The 18,563-nt window shown below is 43.1% G+C and overlaps 1 protein-coding gene across 2 annotated transcripts in view; it reads left to right on the top strand.

Moving 5' to 3' along the window:
• The first annotated feature begins 8,178 nt into the window (after window positions 1-8,178).
• PPARGC1A (PPARG coactivator 1 alpha) overlaps window positions 8,179-18,563 on the top strand; it is a 91,283-nt gene continuing 80,898 nt past the window's right edge. Inside the window, exons 1-2 of one of the 2 annotated variants that reach the window (XM_069977469.1) lie at window positions 8,179-8,303; window positions 11,155-11,334. In XM_069977469.1, coding sequence (XP_069833570.1) covers window positions 8,256-8,303; window positions 11,155-11,334 — 228 coding nt within the window. In that variant the 5' untranslated portion in view covers window positions 8,179-8,255. Of the gene's footprint in view, window positions 8,304-8,771; window positions 8,804-11,154; window positions 11,335-18,563 lie in introns of those variants that run through there. The other variant, XM_069977470.1, reaches the window with a different exon arrangement.

The raw sequence follows: 18,563 nt of genomic DNA, 5'->3' as shown, positions 1-18,563 counted from the left end.
CCATTTACGAGTTATTATACGAGTTGATATACAACTCATGTGGGAGCAGGAATGACAGTCATAATGGCTATTTAAATGAATAGTAAAGAGAAAACAAACAGAAAGCAAAGTATGAATTGTGGAATAGATAGGGAGAGAAACAGGGTCCGCACTCACCTGGTGCAGCTGTGAACCCCCACAACTACTGGTATAATCAGTGTAGATCTGGCATAGGCCGCAGCTCTCGGACCTCAAAACCTGTAGTCCAATCTAGTAGAGCATCCAAACACACCAAAAAGCAAAGGATCCCCAGCCCAGGCCATACATGTAGATATAAACAATAGAACCAATATTTTTTTTATATTTAGGTGTACAGCCTGCGCTGGGGATCCTCTGCTTTTTGGTGTATTTGTGTCATATTGGCTGTCACCCAGTTATTTAGAATTGGTCAACATTTTCATTTTTGTGTTCCCATGAGGGAGTAAATAAATACATAAATTAATTAATTAACTAATAAAAAAATAAAAAATAAAGAAGTGTGACCACACATGTGAACATAGCCTTAGAATGTCATTGCCTGTACAGTGGTGATACTCTATAAGTGCAATGTGATTCTGTACATTGTAGACATGTAATAAAACTTTAGCATAGAGTTCAACATAACTTTGCATTGGAAGAGCAGTTTACAGCTCCGGCCATAGTCCTCTAAGAGTCGGAGAGTTTGCACTTTACACAACTCACAGACGTGTCTCTGAACTTTGCATGACCAAAAACAAAACTTTTGTTTTGCTTTTACTTGTTGCTACTGAAAACTTTGAAGGATTAAATTACACCAGACACTCCTCACCCTGCAACCGTCAGGAGATCTGCATGGAGACGCTGTGTTATACAGTAGTGCTATCTGCACGCATTCACATTTCAGTTGGTTATTTTATTACACTAAATCATTGCTTCCTATATCGCGGTGCATAAGGACATCTATACACAAGCTGCTGTCTTATTATCAGTCTCTATTCTCTGTATCACTACCAGTCATAGAAAGTAAAGCAGCACAGAGTATTTCAGGAGGGGAGCTCTGTGGCCCCTGTTGTTGTGGCAGAGAAGTTTACAGTATATTGATTCTGACTGGTCATGGGGCCATAGTAGAAAATATTATGAAGATTTCTCTGTCTATGGCTATGTTCACACCTACTAAAGCACCATCCATTGCAAAGCAATAGACAGTGCTGTACTGCTGGACACCAGGCGGTGTTCGGCACATTATTTTTTTTCAGGCAACGTTGGGTGTGCCTGCAATTCAATTAACCATTGACTACAATGTAAAGTACAGCCACTGGCCGTACTTTACATTGTGTGAACAGCTATTGGGCATGTTCATTATTTTATAGTATTTTAACATCCGTTCTAAAGAATGGACATTAAAATAACAAAGGTGGAACACAGCAGGTGGCATTGCATTGCAATGCTGTAGCTGCAGGGAACAATGAACGCTGGCTGATATCATTGCAATCAGCATCCGTTCTTTTCTAAAAACAAACGTTCAACTACCCAATCGTTTTGTTCTTGGAGAGATAGGCTGCAGCCAGAATATTCTGGCAATGGTGTACCTCCCCTTTCTTCTGTATGTTCAGCTGTGCCCAACGTGCATGTACTTGGGGTTATTGGGCAAGTTAGCAGTGGGCAAGATAAACAGTTAGCTGATAGTTATTGAAAATATACACCCAGCTTCATGGAAAACCCACTGACGGCCTATTGAGAATCAGCAGTAGCTGACCAGTGGTGTGCCAACCCCTGGAAACCCCAACAATCAGCTGTTCTGCACAGCCACGGTGCCAGGAGGAAACACAATGTACGGACCTGGACGCCAAGATGGTGCCAGGATACTGCAGCACTGCTTTCATTCACTTCAATTAATCTTTCATCAGTTCCCTATAATTGACCCTTGTATCATGTCAGATTAATGCATTTTCGCACACCCCAGTGTTGCATCTATATAACGTTGTGGAGAATAAAGCCGGAATGTAGGCATGTTTCCTGAAAGCCAGCTTTCTATTCCATAGCATCAGCTTAGCATGTAGTGCACCCTTTGGGCATTGATAAATGATCTCCTCCGCACATGCATACATCCTCCCAGCTCAATTTCATAACAGCTGCACCTGCATCCGAAAACCCCATTATCGTCTGTAGGTGGGTGAAATAGATCCATATGTTTATCAGGCCTCTGTGCTGTTTTTATCATGTAAGCATAAAATATAATTTGTGCCTGGAAGTCTTTTTAGCCGGAGTATTGGTGTGTGATGGGCTATACACAGGGGATGCTGCGGTGGGGGAAGCCCTCCTTTACATGACAGATAGAGGAGTTCCTATAGAGAACGGCTGGTTTTGACACAAGACACAGATTAATGAAGTCACCAATACAGCATCACCAGCACATACTTCAACATCATTTAGTTCTAGGAATCACAGACAAATGCAAATGCGGTTTTCAGTTTGCATTACACCTAAGGACGGATATTCTATGATATATAATCTTGGAGCCTTAGGAGAATGGCAAACCTCTGAGATGATGTTCAGTGCTGGAAGACATGGATATACATTTCAGTTTTAGAAATAAGAAGCAGCCTATGTAATGTGTTTTCCACCCCCCATCATGCCCATCTTAAACCAGTTCATACTGGGGGCACAGAAAAACACATAGGTGCATATGAATGCACCAGATCTGGTACATGCTGCACATTATAACATACTGAATAAAACTGATCCACTAGACAAGACAGCATGGACCAAGATAGTGGGAGAAGGAAGGAGAGGAAGGAAGGAAGGGAGTGAGGAAGGGAGGAAGGAAGGAAGGAAGGAAGGAAGGAAGGAAGGAAGGAAGGAAGGAGAGGAAGGGAAGGAGAAGAAGGGAAGGAGGGAGGGAGGAAGGAATGAAGGAAGGCGGGGGAGGAGAGGAAGGGGAAGAAGGAAGGAAGGAGAGGAAGGGAAGGAGGGAGGGAGGAAGGAAGGAAGGAAGGAAGGAAGGAAGGAAGGAAGGAAGGAAGGAAGGAAGGAGAGGAAGGGAGGAAGGGGAGGAAGGGAAAGTGGGAGGGAGGGAAGAAGGAAGGATGGAAGGAAAAAGGAAGGAAGGAGAGGAAGGAAGGAAGGAAGGAGAGGAAGGGACGGAGGGAGGTAGGAAGGAATGAAGGAAGGCAGGGGAAGAGAGGAAGGAGAGTAAGGGGAAGAAGGAAGGAAGGAAGGAAGGAAGGAGAGGAAGGGATGGAGGAAGGAAGGAAGGAAGGAAGGAGAGAAAGGAAGGGAGGAAGGGGAGGAAGGGAAAGTTAGAGGGAGGGAAGAAGGAAGGATGGAAGGAAAAAGGAAGGAAGGAGAGGAAGGAAGGAGAGGAAGGAAAGGAAGGAAGGAAGGAGAGGAAGGGACGGAGGGAGGTAGGGAGGAAGGAAGGAAGGAGAGAGAGGAAGGAAGGAAGGAAGAAAGGAGATGAAGGAAGGAAGGAGGTAGAGGAAGGAAGGAGGCAGAGGAAGGAGGGAGAGGAAGGGAGGAAGGAAGAAGGAAGGAGGTAGAGGAAGGAAAGGAAGGGAGGGAGGAAGGAAGGGAGGAAGGAAGGAATGAAGGAAGGAGAGGAAGGGAAGGAGAAGAAGGGAAGGAGGGAGGGAGGGAGGAAGGAATGAAGGAAGGAGGGGGGAGGAGGGGAAGGAGAAGAAGGAGAGGAAGGAAGGAAGGAAGGAAGGAAGGAGAGGAGAAGAAGGGAAGGAGGGAGGAAGGAAGGAAGGAAGGAAAGAAGGAAGGAGAGGAAGGAAGGGAGGAAGGGGAGGAAGGGAAAGTGGGAGGGAGGTGGGAAGGAAGGATGGAAGGAAAAAGGAAGGAAGGAGAGGAAGGAAGGAGAGGAAGGGAAGGAAGGAAGGAAGGAGAGGAAGGGACAGAGGGAGGTAGGGAGGAAGGAAGGAAGGAGAGGAAGGGAAGGAGAAGAAGGGAAGGAGGGAGGGAGGAAGGAATGAAGGAAGGCGGGGGAGGAGAGGAAGGGGAAGAAGGAAGGAAGGAGAGGAAGGGAAGGAGGGAGGGAGGAAGGAAGGAAGGAAGGAAGGAAGGAAGGAAGGAAGGAAGGAAGGAAGGAGAGGAAGGGAGGAAGGGGAGGAAGGGAAAGTGGGAGGGAGGGAAGAAGGAAGGATGGAAGGAAAAAGGAAGGAAGGAGAGGAAGGAAGGAAGGAAGGAGAGGAAGGGACGGAGGGAGGTAGGAAGGAATGAAGGAAGGCAGGGGAAGAGAGGAAGGAGAGTAAGGGGAAGAAGGAAGGAAGGAAGGAAGGAAGGAGAGGAAGGGATGGAGGAAGGAAGGAAGGAAGGAAGGAGAGAAAGGAAGGGAGGAAGGGGAGGAAGGGAAAGTTAGAGGGAGGGAAGAAGGAAGGATGGAAGGAAAAAGGAAGGAAGGAGAGGAAGGAAGGAGAGGAAGGAAAGGAAGGAAGGAAGGAGAGGAAGGGACGGAGGGAGGTAGGGAGGAAGGAAGGAAGGAGAGAGAGGAAGGAAGGAAGGAAGAAAGGAGATGAAGGAAGGAAGGAGGTAGAGGAAGGAAGGAGGCAGAGGAAGGAGGGAGAGGAAGGGAGGAAGGAAGAAGGAAGGAGGTAGAGGAAGGAAAGGAAGGGAGGGAGGAAGGAAGGGAGGAAGGAAGGAATGAAGGAAGGAGAGGAAGGGAAGGAGAAGAAGGGAAGGAGGGAGGGAGGGAGGAAGGAATGAAGGAAGGAGGGGGGAGGAGGGGAAGGAGAAGAAGGAGAGGAAGGAAGGAAGGAAGGAAGGAAGGAGAGGAGAAGAAGGGAAGGAGGGAGGAAGGAAGGAAGGAAGGAAAGAAGGAAGGAGAGGAAGGAAGGGAGGAAGGGGAGGAAGGGAAAGTGGGAGGGAGGTGGGAAGGAAGGATGGAAGGAAAAAGGAAGGAAGGAGAGGAAGGAAGGAGAGGAAGGGAAGGAAGGAAGGAAGGAGAGGAAGGGACAGAGGGAGGTAGGGAGGAAGGAAGGAGAGAGAGGAAGGAAGGAAGGAAGAAAGGAGAGGAAGGAAGTAGGTAGAGGAAGGAAGGAGGCAGAGGAATGAGGGAGAGGAAGGGAGGAAGGAAGGAAGGAGGTAGAGGAAGGAAGGAAGGAAGGAAGGAGGTAGAGGAAGGGAGGAAGGAAGGAAGGAAGGAAGGAAGGGAGGGAGGAAGGAGAGGAAGGGATGGGGGAAGGGGAGGGAGGAAGGAAAGGAAGGGAAGAAAGGGAAGGAAGGAGAGGAACAGTGGTTGCAGTGGCAGTATGGGAGTGAAGCTCCTGAGCTGATTGGGAACAAAGTGCAGGCGCTGTATTGGCAATGTTATCCTGCTACCCGCTATCAGCCATAGTGTTGGAGGTGTTCTCTTGTCTTTTTTCCTTTGGATATCGGGAAAGGCTGCGGTCTGTGATCCGTGTGTGTAAGAGTGTTGTGCTTTCGAATTAGCACAACCACACCAGGTGAGGGTTGCCTTGCACCCCTACCCCCTTGCACTTTATCCTTCTGATCCTCGCTATGGAGCGCTGTCCCCTTTTGTTCTGTCTATAGATATCGTGGACCTTGATAGCACAGAAGTGGCTCTATTTACTATTTATGGCACTGGTTAATTGCCAATTGTTTTATTGAAACGTCTATGGAATTTCTCAGATAGATAGATAGATAGATAGATAGATAGATAGGAGATAGATAGATAGATAGATAGATAGATAGATAGATAGATAGGAGATGGATAGATAGATAGATAGATAGATAGACAGACAGACAGACATGATATAGAACAATAAATGGATGGATAGATAGAACATTGTGTATATGTTAGTGCAGGGCAGTATTTTGTAAATGAAGCTCAGTATGCTTGTCTGGCACAATGTGATATTTACAGTAAACACGCCTTTCACATTTCGCTGCTCCACTTTCCCTTGGTCTTATACTCCAGAGCTCTTGTGTTGTTTTGGAAAAAAAAAAAAAAAAGGCGAAGTAAATTAAAATAAGATTTTAGGGATTTTGGTCATTATATGACACAACTATGTAATAGAGAGAGGCGGGGGTGGGGGGAGGAGTGGCTTTCAAATCTGATTTTAATCAATTGTGTGGTTTTGGAATCAGTCGCCTGGGTAATGACGCTGGGGTGGGAGACAGCGGGGGCTGCTGTAATTTTGGGCCATTCAATGGCTAGTGACACAGAATCTGGAGTCCATCATTAGATCAATGTTGATCTCTTGAGGGAAGCCAGTGGAATGCTTAGGTGCATTACTAGAGGTGTCACCAGCATAGTCTTAAAGGGGTTATTCATCCAAAAAATATTATCTTTCAAATCAACTGGTGCCAGAGATTTGTAATTTACTTTGATTAAAATGTCTCAAGTCTTCCAGTACTTATCAGCTGCTGTATTCCCTGCAGGAAGTAGAATTCTTTCAAGTGTGGAGAACAGAGGAGTTTTTCTATAGGGATTTGCTACTGCTCTGGACAGTTCCTGACAGGGACAGAGGTGTCAGCAGAGAGCACGGGATGGAATACACCACTTCCTGCAGGACATACAGCAGCTGATAAGTATGGGAAGACTTAAGATTTTTTTAATAGATGGGAAGTACAAATCTCTGGCACTTGCTGGGACCAGTTGATTTAAAATAATTTATTTTGGGTGAACTACCCCTTTAATGAGTTGCCATGTTAACCCAATGATCAAGATGAAGGAAACAGCAAGGCAATAAAAAAGTGGCACAGTTGTGGAGTCTACTGAAAGAGTAGTTGATGCTTGGAACTGACTTTCAATAAATGTGGGAGAAAGGTTACTTATAAATCATGCTTTAGTTGCACTTCACATTACCTCCATCCCCAGGGGGCAGAGGCATAGCTGCACGTTCATTCATCCAAAGAAGAATTCACTTCTGACTACTCTTGCAGGACTGTCTAACAGCTTCTTATTAGCGCCATCTATACCCCCAACCACCCAGGGCATATATGTCCCAGCAGCCCCCCTCCTTATCTATGGGCCAGGCATATGGGGTTCTTCTGTGTGATCATGTGACCCTAGGCTCTGAGCTTGTCTGGCCTTATATGCCCAGTTACAGGCAATGCGTAGCATCCCTCTAAGCTGGGGTCACGCTGTGTTTGTGTTTACGTCTGACCTACATGTTTTTATTCTCTCTTTAAAAGCACAAAAACCAATATGTTAAACGGATGCTAAAAATGGATTCTGCTCAATGCTGTACACCACAATCACTTTGCTATTGGAACACATTGTCATTTCCCCTTAAAACACCATATCTATTTTTTTTTGTAACTTTTTCCATGCGGAATAGTGCAGAATTTTATGCTATTCTATACAGAAGAAAGCGAATACCAGTGAAATGTGGACATATGGTAACCTAGAAATCAATGTTTACATTTACCTATACGTATAGAAACACAGTGTGAACCTAGCCTTAGTGCACAATTTTCCTAAAGCAGTGATGGTAATGGGGGGAATATGTGCCAGGGTAATGCGTGCCATCTCTACATGGTATATAGATACAGGGTTGGCGATAAAAACTAATGATAAGGGTAAGCCTAGGCATCTCACCCACACACGATCAATGTAACACCTGCAAGCCTTCTGGGACCCAAATCTGTTCCCATTATCAACCCTATATACCACCCAATCCTTGCCCATGTATCAGCTGCAAAACAAAGCAGCCAGTGTATAATCAGCTTAATACACAGATCTAAGCAGAACAGAATGAAGCGGCTCCTTATGCTGTCAATCATCTCTCCTCCTCTAAGATTCTGCAGCAGCTCCAGTCCAAGAAGGCAAAGACAATGCCAATGCCTCTGCATCCCAACTTGCCTGTGCAATACAGTTGGCTGCTCCTGAGAGGGTTAAAGGCAAAAAGCAATGGCCACATTGGCAGCAGGGTGGCAAGGCACTGGCAGTCTGTGTGTGTGCAGCAGCAGCAGCAGCAGCATCCCTCTCCTCCTCCAGGATCCTGTGCAATGCCCACACTTGTCAGTGTGGAAGAGGTTAACAGTGGATGGGAAGATTCATTTCACAGGAGCTGGGTCTGCCTTGCTGTGACATCACACAGCTTGGAGCAGCAGCAGCAACAGCAGCAGCAGGGCAGGCAGAGTGGCAGACCAGCCTACTTTAATAGCTTGGTCATGTGACTGGGAACAGTAGTAAGACAGGTGCCTTGAGCTGAGCCTCAGTAAGGGGCTAGTTGCCTGCATGAGTGTTAGCTCTGTGTGTGCCTGTGGATTGTACTTCCAAAGCTTTACTGCCGTCATTCAGGGACTGAATGGCGTGGGACATGTGCAACCAGGACTCTGTATGGAGTGATATAGAGGTGAGCATGCACACAAATCCTCTTTCATTCTATTTTTGCATGCACATTTTATTTATTTCTAAATTTTTTTGCAATTATTTACTATATTTATTTTTATTATTTGATTAGTCGCCGCCTCCTCTTCTTCTTCTTCCTCTTCTTCTTCCAAAATCTCAAACCATGACACTTGGTGGAGGCACAAGTCTTAACATTATCTGGAGGCTATTTTAAGGGTTTTTACTTGTATGATGCTAGAGCCAGAGATTAGCTGCTGTCATCAGTGCCTCTTGCAGTTGGAAACTATTTGCATGTGTCTCTGGCTCTCTCTCTCCTTCTCTCCAGTCACATGCAATATGTATGCTCAAAGATATTGATATGAATCAGTGTCTGAAGTCTTTCCAGTGGCCTGCTTGGAAGCCAGCCATGGCTATTTATATAACAATTAACTTAAAATAATCTCACTTCTTGCTGCTGCCTGCATACTCTTCCATTGGGATATGGATGGATTATCCTATGCTCGGGTATTATTGCATAATTTTCAGGATACTTTCTCTTTCTTTTATACTATTATGATGCTAGTAGTGATGATGATTATTATTAGTAGGGATTATAGTTTCCCTCTGCTGGCCAGAAGAGCTCCAGTTATCACTACTGTGCATGATGATGATGATGATGATGGGCTGTTTATTTCCATTTGTGATCCTACACTGAATACTGGAGAATAGCAAGTGTATGGGATGGTGCTGTGCAAGATGTTGCTGCATGTGTAAAAATAGGTAGCCATACATCAATTCTACAGCTTCTGCTGGCTACAATTCATATAGAGGGGTGGGGGGATTCAAAAGCAAGCAGTTCTGGACTAGTCCCTGGAGTGTGATGGAGAAGATACAGTTCTGCATGTTTTGCATTCTACAATTGGAAACACTGTTATGTAGGATGCAGGGGAAACTTTGCAACCTAAACAGATACCTGTATATAGATAGAAGATAAATATTTATAGATATAGATCACTGTATTTATATATTTACATTTATATGCATTTAGACTGGGTACCACTTTAAATCTATTTGCATATTAGATGCTCCAATGATACTATGAATATTAATATATTAATGCATGCAAACCTAATTTATCTAATAGACCAACAGAACTGTAAGTGACCTGGCTCCTGACTGCAAAGTCCTAATTGTTTTTGAGTAGCCAGAGAGTCCTGTGGCTTGTTGTTGAGCAGATAGCATGGGTCTCAGCTGCTGGATCCTCATTTTTCCATCATGCATTATTCCTGATGCTGCCTACGAGCTGATTGAGGAGCAGCTAGCATGGAAATACCCAAGATTTATTTTTTGCAAACCAATGATTGCAAGTAACATATCAACAGTTATTGATCTGATGATCACCATGGTTTGGGCTGGAATATCCTATTATTCTATGCATAAATGGATTAACTCTTGGTCCTGTCTGAGTCATAATTTGCTGCTGGGCTCGTACATCTCTGTTGCATACTGTGTGCTTTTTTTTTTTTACATGAAGCTAATTTGTGAAGCTTGGTAAACTGAAGAAAAAAAAAAAGCTGATTAAAAGGAAAAAAAAAAAAAAAAAACACTTGCTGGAAAATACAATCTGTCTGCTGCTCCCAGAACAGGACAGACCGATGCTCATATTAATAAAGGCCCACGTAGCTAAAGTCCCAGATGTTTCACATTTTAATGAGGACGATGTGCAAGAAGATGGTGAAGATTGATAGAGTCGTTCTTACAGGACACATTGCAACAAGTTTACCAACCCTTCCTGCTCTTCCTACATCTGGCTACATGTCCCAAATTAAAAAAAAAAAAAAAAAAGTCTGATGCTGAAGGTAACCTCTTAGATGGGTGTTTTAAGGATGGCAAGTGACACTTAACCTTTTGCTTTAGGACCTCCTTAGCTTGGAGCTCCATAGACAAGTATGTGCAGTGATGTAGAATTCCACTATCATCAATGACTCTTCCAGTGACTAATGCTAATTTGCAGACCTGTTTTTTCTTTTTCTAACCTTATAAGCAATCTATGGGATGTAGCTTTAACATGTAGGCCTTCTGGAGATAGGAAGTGGATGGAGTCAAGAATTGATAAGCACCTGTTAGAGATGTGTGAGAAAGTGGCAGGAATGTGAGTGTGACAGGAGAGGACGGCTAGGCGTGTGAAGCTTGGAACCCACTGAAAGGTCAGATTAGTAATGGGCCACACATTACTTGATTTTCTTTGGTCAACTATGCTATTGATATCCGAAGCTTGCTTGGTGCACGATTCGATGTGTTGCTTACAGTGCAGACCAGTGACTGTTCTTCAACAGTGAATATTTCTTTAGGTTCCAAAAAAGTTGCAATCAAAAAGTTTTAATCAATTTATGTTTTTGCCAAAGTGATTTATTGTATAGGTATTAAAGTTTGCAAACAAAAAGTAGATTTTCATAGACCGTTCAAATTGACCGTTGCAAATGTCATAAAATTATGAAAATAAGGGTAAAAGAAGCCATCCACTTACACTATTGGCAGGGTTCTTCCAAGAAGGATCTTTCTATGAAAATATTCATTGGCCAAGAATTAAAATATAGAGCAACTGTGCCCCCAGTGACCCTTCTGCTTGAGACTTAACGGAATGTGGCAAAGGGCCATATCCTGGAGAGACATTTTGATGGCTACAGGTATGGTGAACGATTGCTCAATCTGGAAGGCTTCCAGACTTTTTAAGCATAGTGTAACCTTGAGGGACACCCAGCAAAAAAACAGATGAACTCGTGGTGATACCAGTGCTGGTCGTATGTCATGTGATAACACAAATTGTATTCAAAAAAGTTCTCATGTGATAATTTTTTTACCTGTGTTTCTTGCAGTGCGCAGCTCTGGTTGGCGAAGACCAGCCCCTTTGCCCCGATCTTCCGGAGCTGGATCTTTCTGAACTTGATGTCAATGATTTGGATGCAGACAGCTTTTTGGGTGGATTAAAGTGGTACAGTGACCAATCAGAAAACATTTCCAATCAATACAGCAATGAGTCGTCGAATATATTTGAGGTAGGGTACCTTCCTGCTTGTCTTATTTTATGTATTTTTGGATGAAATTGGGAAATATATATATACACTAAGCTGCAGTGAAACCTGACAAACAGGTGCAAGGTTTTGCAATATTTGGAAAATTCACCCGATGTATCCGAAGTCATTGGGGAATTTTCAAAAATATATTTAAAAGAGGATGCCTTGTTGACCACAAGCGTGAAGGTTATAAATAAAGCTATGTTCCCTCTGGCTGCTGGGTTGCTTTGGGTAGGCCTTGTAAGACTAAGGAAATTAAATGAAGGCTTCCACAAATATGCAGAATATTTGGCTCGAGCAGAATCTGTGGGCAAAAGTTTCAAGTGAAGACTTTAGAGAAATCGGGGGAAGTAATTGTTTTCGAGTCTTGTAACAGGTTTCAAGTGCCACTTGTAAGCACTTATACGCGTTACATTGGCCCAGTGCCACATGGTAACTGGAGTGCTGCATGATGCATCATTAATATGAGGATCTCCTCTATATAGACATATCATATATAACTTATTCACGTCTAACCCTCATTATTATGGATTAGCGAGTAATACGTTTACTAGCACTATATCATTTACATGAATTAGTAATTCTGCTACTGGAATTAAGGTGCCATAGAGTCAATTCACACAATTTGCTACTGGTATATAATGTTTCCTTTTGATGGCTATAAAATGTTTTGGTTTTGATGGGTAACTAAGTCTTAAATGGGTTATCCAGCGTTACAAAAACATGGCCACTTTTGCCCCACTCTTGCCTCCAGGTCAGGTGTGGTTTGCAATTAAGCTCCATTTACTTCAATGGAACTGAGTTTCAAACCCCAACCAATCATTCCACAAACAAGAATTATTTAGTAAGACCTATTCAACTGGAAACACTCCATGGGGGCAGCTATATTGTGGGCGGCACTAAGGCTCAGCCAATCCAGACACAAGGTGACAGTCATCAGTAATGACAGATGTGATTGCTTAGAGTTCTCCAACAAAATGGCTGCCTTCAGAGTATTGCTCAGTACTGCTAGAGTTTGGTTGAGGCAAGTCACCTCGTACTAAACTTTCCTCCTGTATAGACCATTGCTAGAAATTGCCTTTATTGATTTATGCCTCCGGTTCACAAGATGAGGCAAGAGGATCCTCTTCAGAGACAGTGACAAATAAGGACTACTTTCATGTCTAAAGTGGAATGCCTTAAAAGACAGCTGCATCAATTGTTGTCCTTGAACTTCACCAGTGCTTCCTTTGTCAGTGTAACATAACACTGGCATAAAAAAACCCAAGTACACAAGGAGGAGAGTGGCCCGGCCACGTGCCGTATTGCATTACACCAGTTAGTTGATGGAAAAGCCTTAATTGAAATGGACATTGTGTCTTTATTTAACTGTTTTGTTGCTGGAAGTTTATTTTAGATCTATCTCAAGCAGGATCTCACATAGTCTATATGGTGTCTTACATGGTGCCTTCAGTTTTGGCTGAGAGGAATGTTTTACCATCAGCTTATAGAAGGGGTAGATTTGGCAGACCCAAGGCAATATAGTCTCATTGAATTTCCGAGTGTGTTCTAAACAGAGCATATGGTCTTATAAAGTATGTGAAGTCAGTAAATAACATAGGATAGACCATGGACTGAATTCTTGTGTGGATTGACAGCCTTCCCTGTATGAGTGTGGCTGGCTGTCAATCACTATGTAGGACCGCCCACTTGACCTCAAGCCAAGAATATGCAGAGATTGAATTTAATAATTTCTTACAAAACGATATGAATTTGCCCAGCTCTTCCTGTTCTATAATGTGCTGCTGACAGATTGGACTCTATTAGGAATAACATAACCATCAGTAACTCATTTCTATGTTTTATTGGTCAGTTTTGCCATGCAAATTAGCTTTCCCCTAGAAGGCAGCAAAACCATTGATAAATATTAACTTACAGGGTAGTTACCTATAGGTGGCACTAGAGAGCTGCTTTCTCCTGAAGGGGATGTTTTCTGGCATACTTTTCAGTCTTTTGGTCAGACTTTTTTTTTAACAAAAACCAGGAGTGGAACTGAAAGGGGAAAGCTATAATGGAAAGATTTGCGCAGTTTCTGTGTTTTCAATCCACTCCTGGTTTTGGTTGAAATTGGTGAAAATACTATGTGTGAACATAGTCTAAAGCTGGTTCATTTGTTAAAAAAAATCTTGGTAATGTACAGAAGCCCTTTAGAGAATAAATGGAGCACTGGCCTCACGTGTGCACCTCTGCTCCATTCATCCTGGGGATTTCCCTAAATTGACGTCCGTTCTCAGGATTGGTAGGGATCCCAGTGGTCAGACATCCTCTGATAACTTTGATCTTGGGATTAACCTCTTAACCATGTTTTACCTTCATGACCTGATACTTGTTGAATGTGGTTCACATGTAGCATTATGACTAGTGTAAAATGGACCTGTCAAACTGTTTGCATGTGACAACATTCTCCATATCCGACCAATTGGCGCTTGATTCTGAGCGGCTGCAGAGGTGAGATTCTGCCCTAGGTCTGCCAGGAAAACATACATACAGCCTATGACTGTGTCCATGTTTTCCAGGACTCCCTAGGGCAGTATTAAACTTACAGAGAATCACGCACCAAGCATTAGGGTTCAGAGAACGTTGCCGACCCCGCACAGTTTGACACGTCTGCCCAATACTAGCCATAAATACTTTTTCTACTTTTTGATCTATGTGAATAGATGTCTCATACTATTTATATAACTATGACTTGCAGAATTTGTTGTTATTGACGGGATGAATAACGTCACATGTGGCGCTCTGTTTTCTGTCAAAACAACAAACACAGCGGCAGAACCTAGTGGACCCCATTATAAGTCAATGGAGTCGGTCAGTTCTTGACGGTGTCCATTGTGTGATATATTTGGCCTTGCATAGATAGGAACACATGAATATATCTGTATTCACTTGTCTAAACCATTACATTATGCCTAATGGTGTGGACTGGAATACAGTGAAATAATGTATTGTCGCACATCTTATGGGACAGCATGCTTCCGTGAGTTGATACATTGTAGGTTTCAGAGTAGCACGGCTTGTCCTTTGCCCCTATTTCTTACAAGGTCTTGTGACTTGAGGTTTAGATTACACTGTTTCCTAAACTTGGCATTGCCTTACATGTGTATATGAATAGACATGGATGATGTTTTTTTTCCCTGCAAAAATCCAAACTCTGTGATTCCATATATAGAGTATGACAGCGTAGAAGAGGGCTTGCATCACGCTGCCAATGACTTTCCTGTGCGTACATTGCCCACTCGGGTTCCCCTGTCATCAAGTGCAGTCACATGCTCGGAGGAAGGCATGTCAGAGAACGGGCCTGCGTCTTCCTGCCGGGTTTATGTGACTCCAGCTGTAGCTAGCAGGAGGCTGGTTGTTTCCAGTGTCTGGGGAATTAAATACGTTTCAGTGGGTGTGAGGGAGGCTGCCTTGGCTGACTGCATGACATGAAGGAAAAAAAAAAAGTAATAAAGTCACAAGACTGCGACTTGCAGGTATGACAACAGGTATATTGTCTCTGCTATAACCCCTGTGCCTGCTTTCTGCAAGGACACCCAATTTAGCAATACACAAAGGCTAGCTTTGTTACAGGAAACCAAGGGAGAACTGGCACCCGCTTTTCAGGACTTTGCATCACAGCACCCTTGACTTGGGCTTTTGTGTAAGGGTTCAGTGCAAAGCCAGATTGCCACAATCAGCTCTGTGTGAATGAAGCAATGACGTGCTACCACAAATTGTCACACTTCTTTCCCATGGCAAGCTTAGCGCTCAATGGGCACATCATTGTTTATGATTGGCACCGGGCTGCAGTATGGCTGCTTGTTACACTACTGTTACTTCTATATGGCTCACTCCATCTCCTCTATATGGACATAGGGGAACAAGGAGTTTCCTATGTTGCTATTGTGGCCCTTATGCAATATAAAATTATTGTCCCTTTAATTCTGAAATATGTTAATGGGAATCAAGAAGCATTCATTGGCGCGTTGGAAAGTAAATCCGTATACAAAGCATGCATATACCATTATTTTTAAGTGTTTTGTTTTGACAATCAGTCCTATTGTTTTGTCTGCTTTTTTCTTAGTTCAGCGGGCCAAGCATGCAGCTTAATTAAGGGGTTAGGGACAAGGGGTAATAAGTACCATACAAAGAAAGTTTAGGAGGCACAGTATAGGAAGAAAAAGAGTAGTATTTATTAGAGATGATCGAACATCTGAAAAAGCTAGGTTCGATCCCGGAGACATCCCAGGGACCGCCTGGAATTCCGGGATTAAGCCTAGGTCAGCAATCAAATCAGCAATCAAATACGAAAGGTCCGGCTAGGTTCAAGTTCGATCGAACCTAGCTTTTTCAGATTTTCGATCAAGCCTAGTATTTTTCCCAATACCCTAGTGCATAGGTCTCCAAACTGCAGCCCTCCAGCTGTTGCAAAACTACATTTCCCATCTTGCCTGGACAGCCAAATCCAAAGCTTTAGCTGTCCATACATGATGGGAGTTGTAGTTTCGCAACAGCTGGAGGGCTGCAGTTTGGAGACCCATGTCCTAGTGCCTTGAAGGGGTGCTCTGGAGAAATAAATTGTTTTCAAAATTGTCATAGAGATTTGTAAATTGCCTCTATTAAAACATTCAAGTCTTACTGATCAGCTGTGTATGCCCTGAAATAAATGGTACAGTTAAATTCTAGTTTATATTCTAGTCAGACATGGTGCCTCCTGCTGCCACCTCTGTCCATGTTAGGTACTGTCCAGAACAAGAGCAAATCCCCATTGTAAACCCCTCTTGCCTGAACAGTTCTTAACATGAACAAAGGTGGCAGCAGGGAGCACTATGTTGAACTGGAATACCCATACAACTTCCTCCCGAGCGTACAGCAGCTGATAAGTACTGTAAGTTTTTGTTTGTTTGTTTTTTTTTTTTAAATAGAAGTCATTTACATGTCTGATAACTTGTATATCTGTTGTTACAAGTCTGTATAATTAAAAAACAAATGAATCAGGAGTACCCCTTTAATTGTCACAAATAAATCTTTGCAAGCTTTTCCCTGCAAGGTAGGTAGGGGACCTTGAATTAATGTTTTCAAGTGTTTTTATAATTGACTATACTGTAACTTTAAGAAATAAGGATTTTATTTTCTAAGAATTCATCCTAACTGGATTTTACACTGAATATCATACTTGGAATTAAATAGCAAAATCTAAAACAGACTATCCTAGATGTTATATTATCTATAATAAAAGGTGTTTAATTGCATTAGAATGGATTTTACTAGCAGCGAAGACGGAGTTAAAAGTATCCCGTGGCCAATGAAAGATTTGGCCTTCCCAAAAAATGCCTGTAGCATTGTTATTTTGTCAACCAGTAGGTGTCACCCGGTAATCAGTCTCTCGGCAGGGTGCTGAGTCAACATTACTCACAAGTATTCTCACTTAGGAATGCAACCTAAATCCCCTGCTTTATATCCGTAGCTCAGTCTGTGAGCGCTTTGCAGAAGCTGGGACTCTGGCGAAGCACATTTACATAACAGAACGGTAATGCCGAGCTCATGAAATGCATAGTGTATATTAGTAGGGGGAAAAAGCAAATTGTTTTACTGATGATTGAAATAGGCCGATATGATTGCAGCTGCCTCGTCTCCGAGCCAGAGAACAGACTGAATCAGCTGGATACAAAAAAAAAAAAAATTGCAAAGAGTTTGTCATTCTTGGCACAGGCTAGATTTACAAAGATGAATGACTTTCCACCAACGTCACCCTCGTGCAGCTCGGTGGCATTGATAGGAATTTTGTAACTTTATCAGTTTGCGTAGACTTAGATTACGAGCCCTCAGCAGATCTGCCAGCTCCGTTACTATTGCAGGTTACTCATTGTAAGAGCGATTAATGAATTACCAGATCTTGCGTAAAATGACTTGGCCCCACGTCGAAACAAGTATCACTGTTGTATTTGCCAGTCTTGTGACCGGTGTTAATGGGTTTTCAGTCAAAGTGAACCTCTATAGAATTTTCTACTATTTATTTTCCATCTTTAATTTTCCTACAAAGGCATCGCCTGGGGCTGGGAGTTCAAGGAGATGTAGTGTAAGTGGGGGAGGAAATTACTGATGACTGCTAGGGGACCAAAGTATATATGGAGGCATGCATGTTGAGCACCTTATGCTACATGCAATATTTTTCTATTGCTTTTTTTTTTCCTCCCCGAATTCATTTCTCAGAAATTACAGATGGGAGCATAGTTTATACTTGCCTGGCACATGTATGCGTAATGCAGGATCACACCCTGGGAAAACCGTGCCTACTTTAACAGGATTACCAGTCTGGTTGGTGATGTTCTTGTCAGGAGGAACAAAAAGTCAATCTTGTTGCCCATCGGACAGGGATGGGTTCGTTTTTACCAGATAGGCATTGGCAACTTCTCTACAGATGCCAAAATGTTAGGAAACAATGTAGTACAGAACAGGCATAGGTTACTCACCACCTATTGTGAAGGCTTTCCCAGGATTGGAAGTAGGATGATGTGAACCATCACTTGTATGGGATGAGAGGCTAATGCCCCTATGGAACTTGTAGTACCTTAAAGAGTTCCTATTTAGAAAAAGAATCTTTTCTGATGCTTAGCTGACCGGGATGCTAAGGAGGAAGGTATGTGTCTTGCGCTTTTAGTCAAGGTAAACTGCGTTCTGGAGCACCCTTAGGAGAACCGACACATCATCCGGCCTGCCCCCTCCATTGATTATCATTAAAAAGGGCAGGCCGGATGATGCAGCAGTGCTCCTAACAGTGCTCCGGAGAGAATTTTACCTCAACTAACAGCACAGGATCGGCGCTTAGGAGCAGGGTAACACATATTCCTTCTTCCTATAGGGGGGCTATCAGCAGGTTAGATTCTAACCTGCTGATAGTTCCCCTTTAAAACTTGACATGCTATTAGAGATGAGCGCAGCTCAAGCATGCCCAAGTTTAATCATTCAGCATTTAAATACTTGCATCTGAAGAAGTTGGATGCAGCCTTTGGTTGCCCAGAAAACATGGTTTCAGCCTATGGCTCAAATGCCGATTGATTAGACTCGAGCGTGCTCGAGTTAGCCTCATATATGTATGTTATGCATTTAACTAAATAAGGCCTTATGCAGACAACCACCTAACAAGGGCTTGTACACCTTAACACCTTAACACAACATCCAGTAGAAAACAG

Source organism: Dendropsophus ebraccatus, chromosome 7 (assembly GCF_027789765.1).
Source record: "Dendropsophus ebraccatus isolate aDenEbr1 chromosome 7, aDenEbr1.pat, whole genome shotgun sequence".
Classification (NCBI taxonomy): Eukaryota; Metazoa; Chordata; class Amphibia; order Anura; family Hylidae; genus Dendropsophus; species Dendropsophus ebraccatus.
Note: the sequence above shows the minus strand (reverse complement) of the source record. Positions and strands in the feature narration are given on the sequence as shown.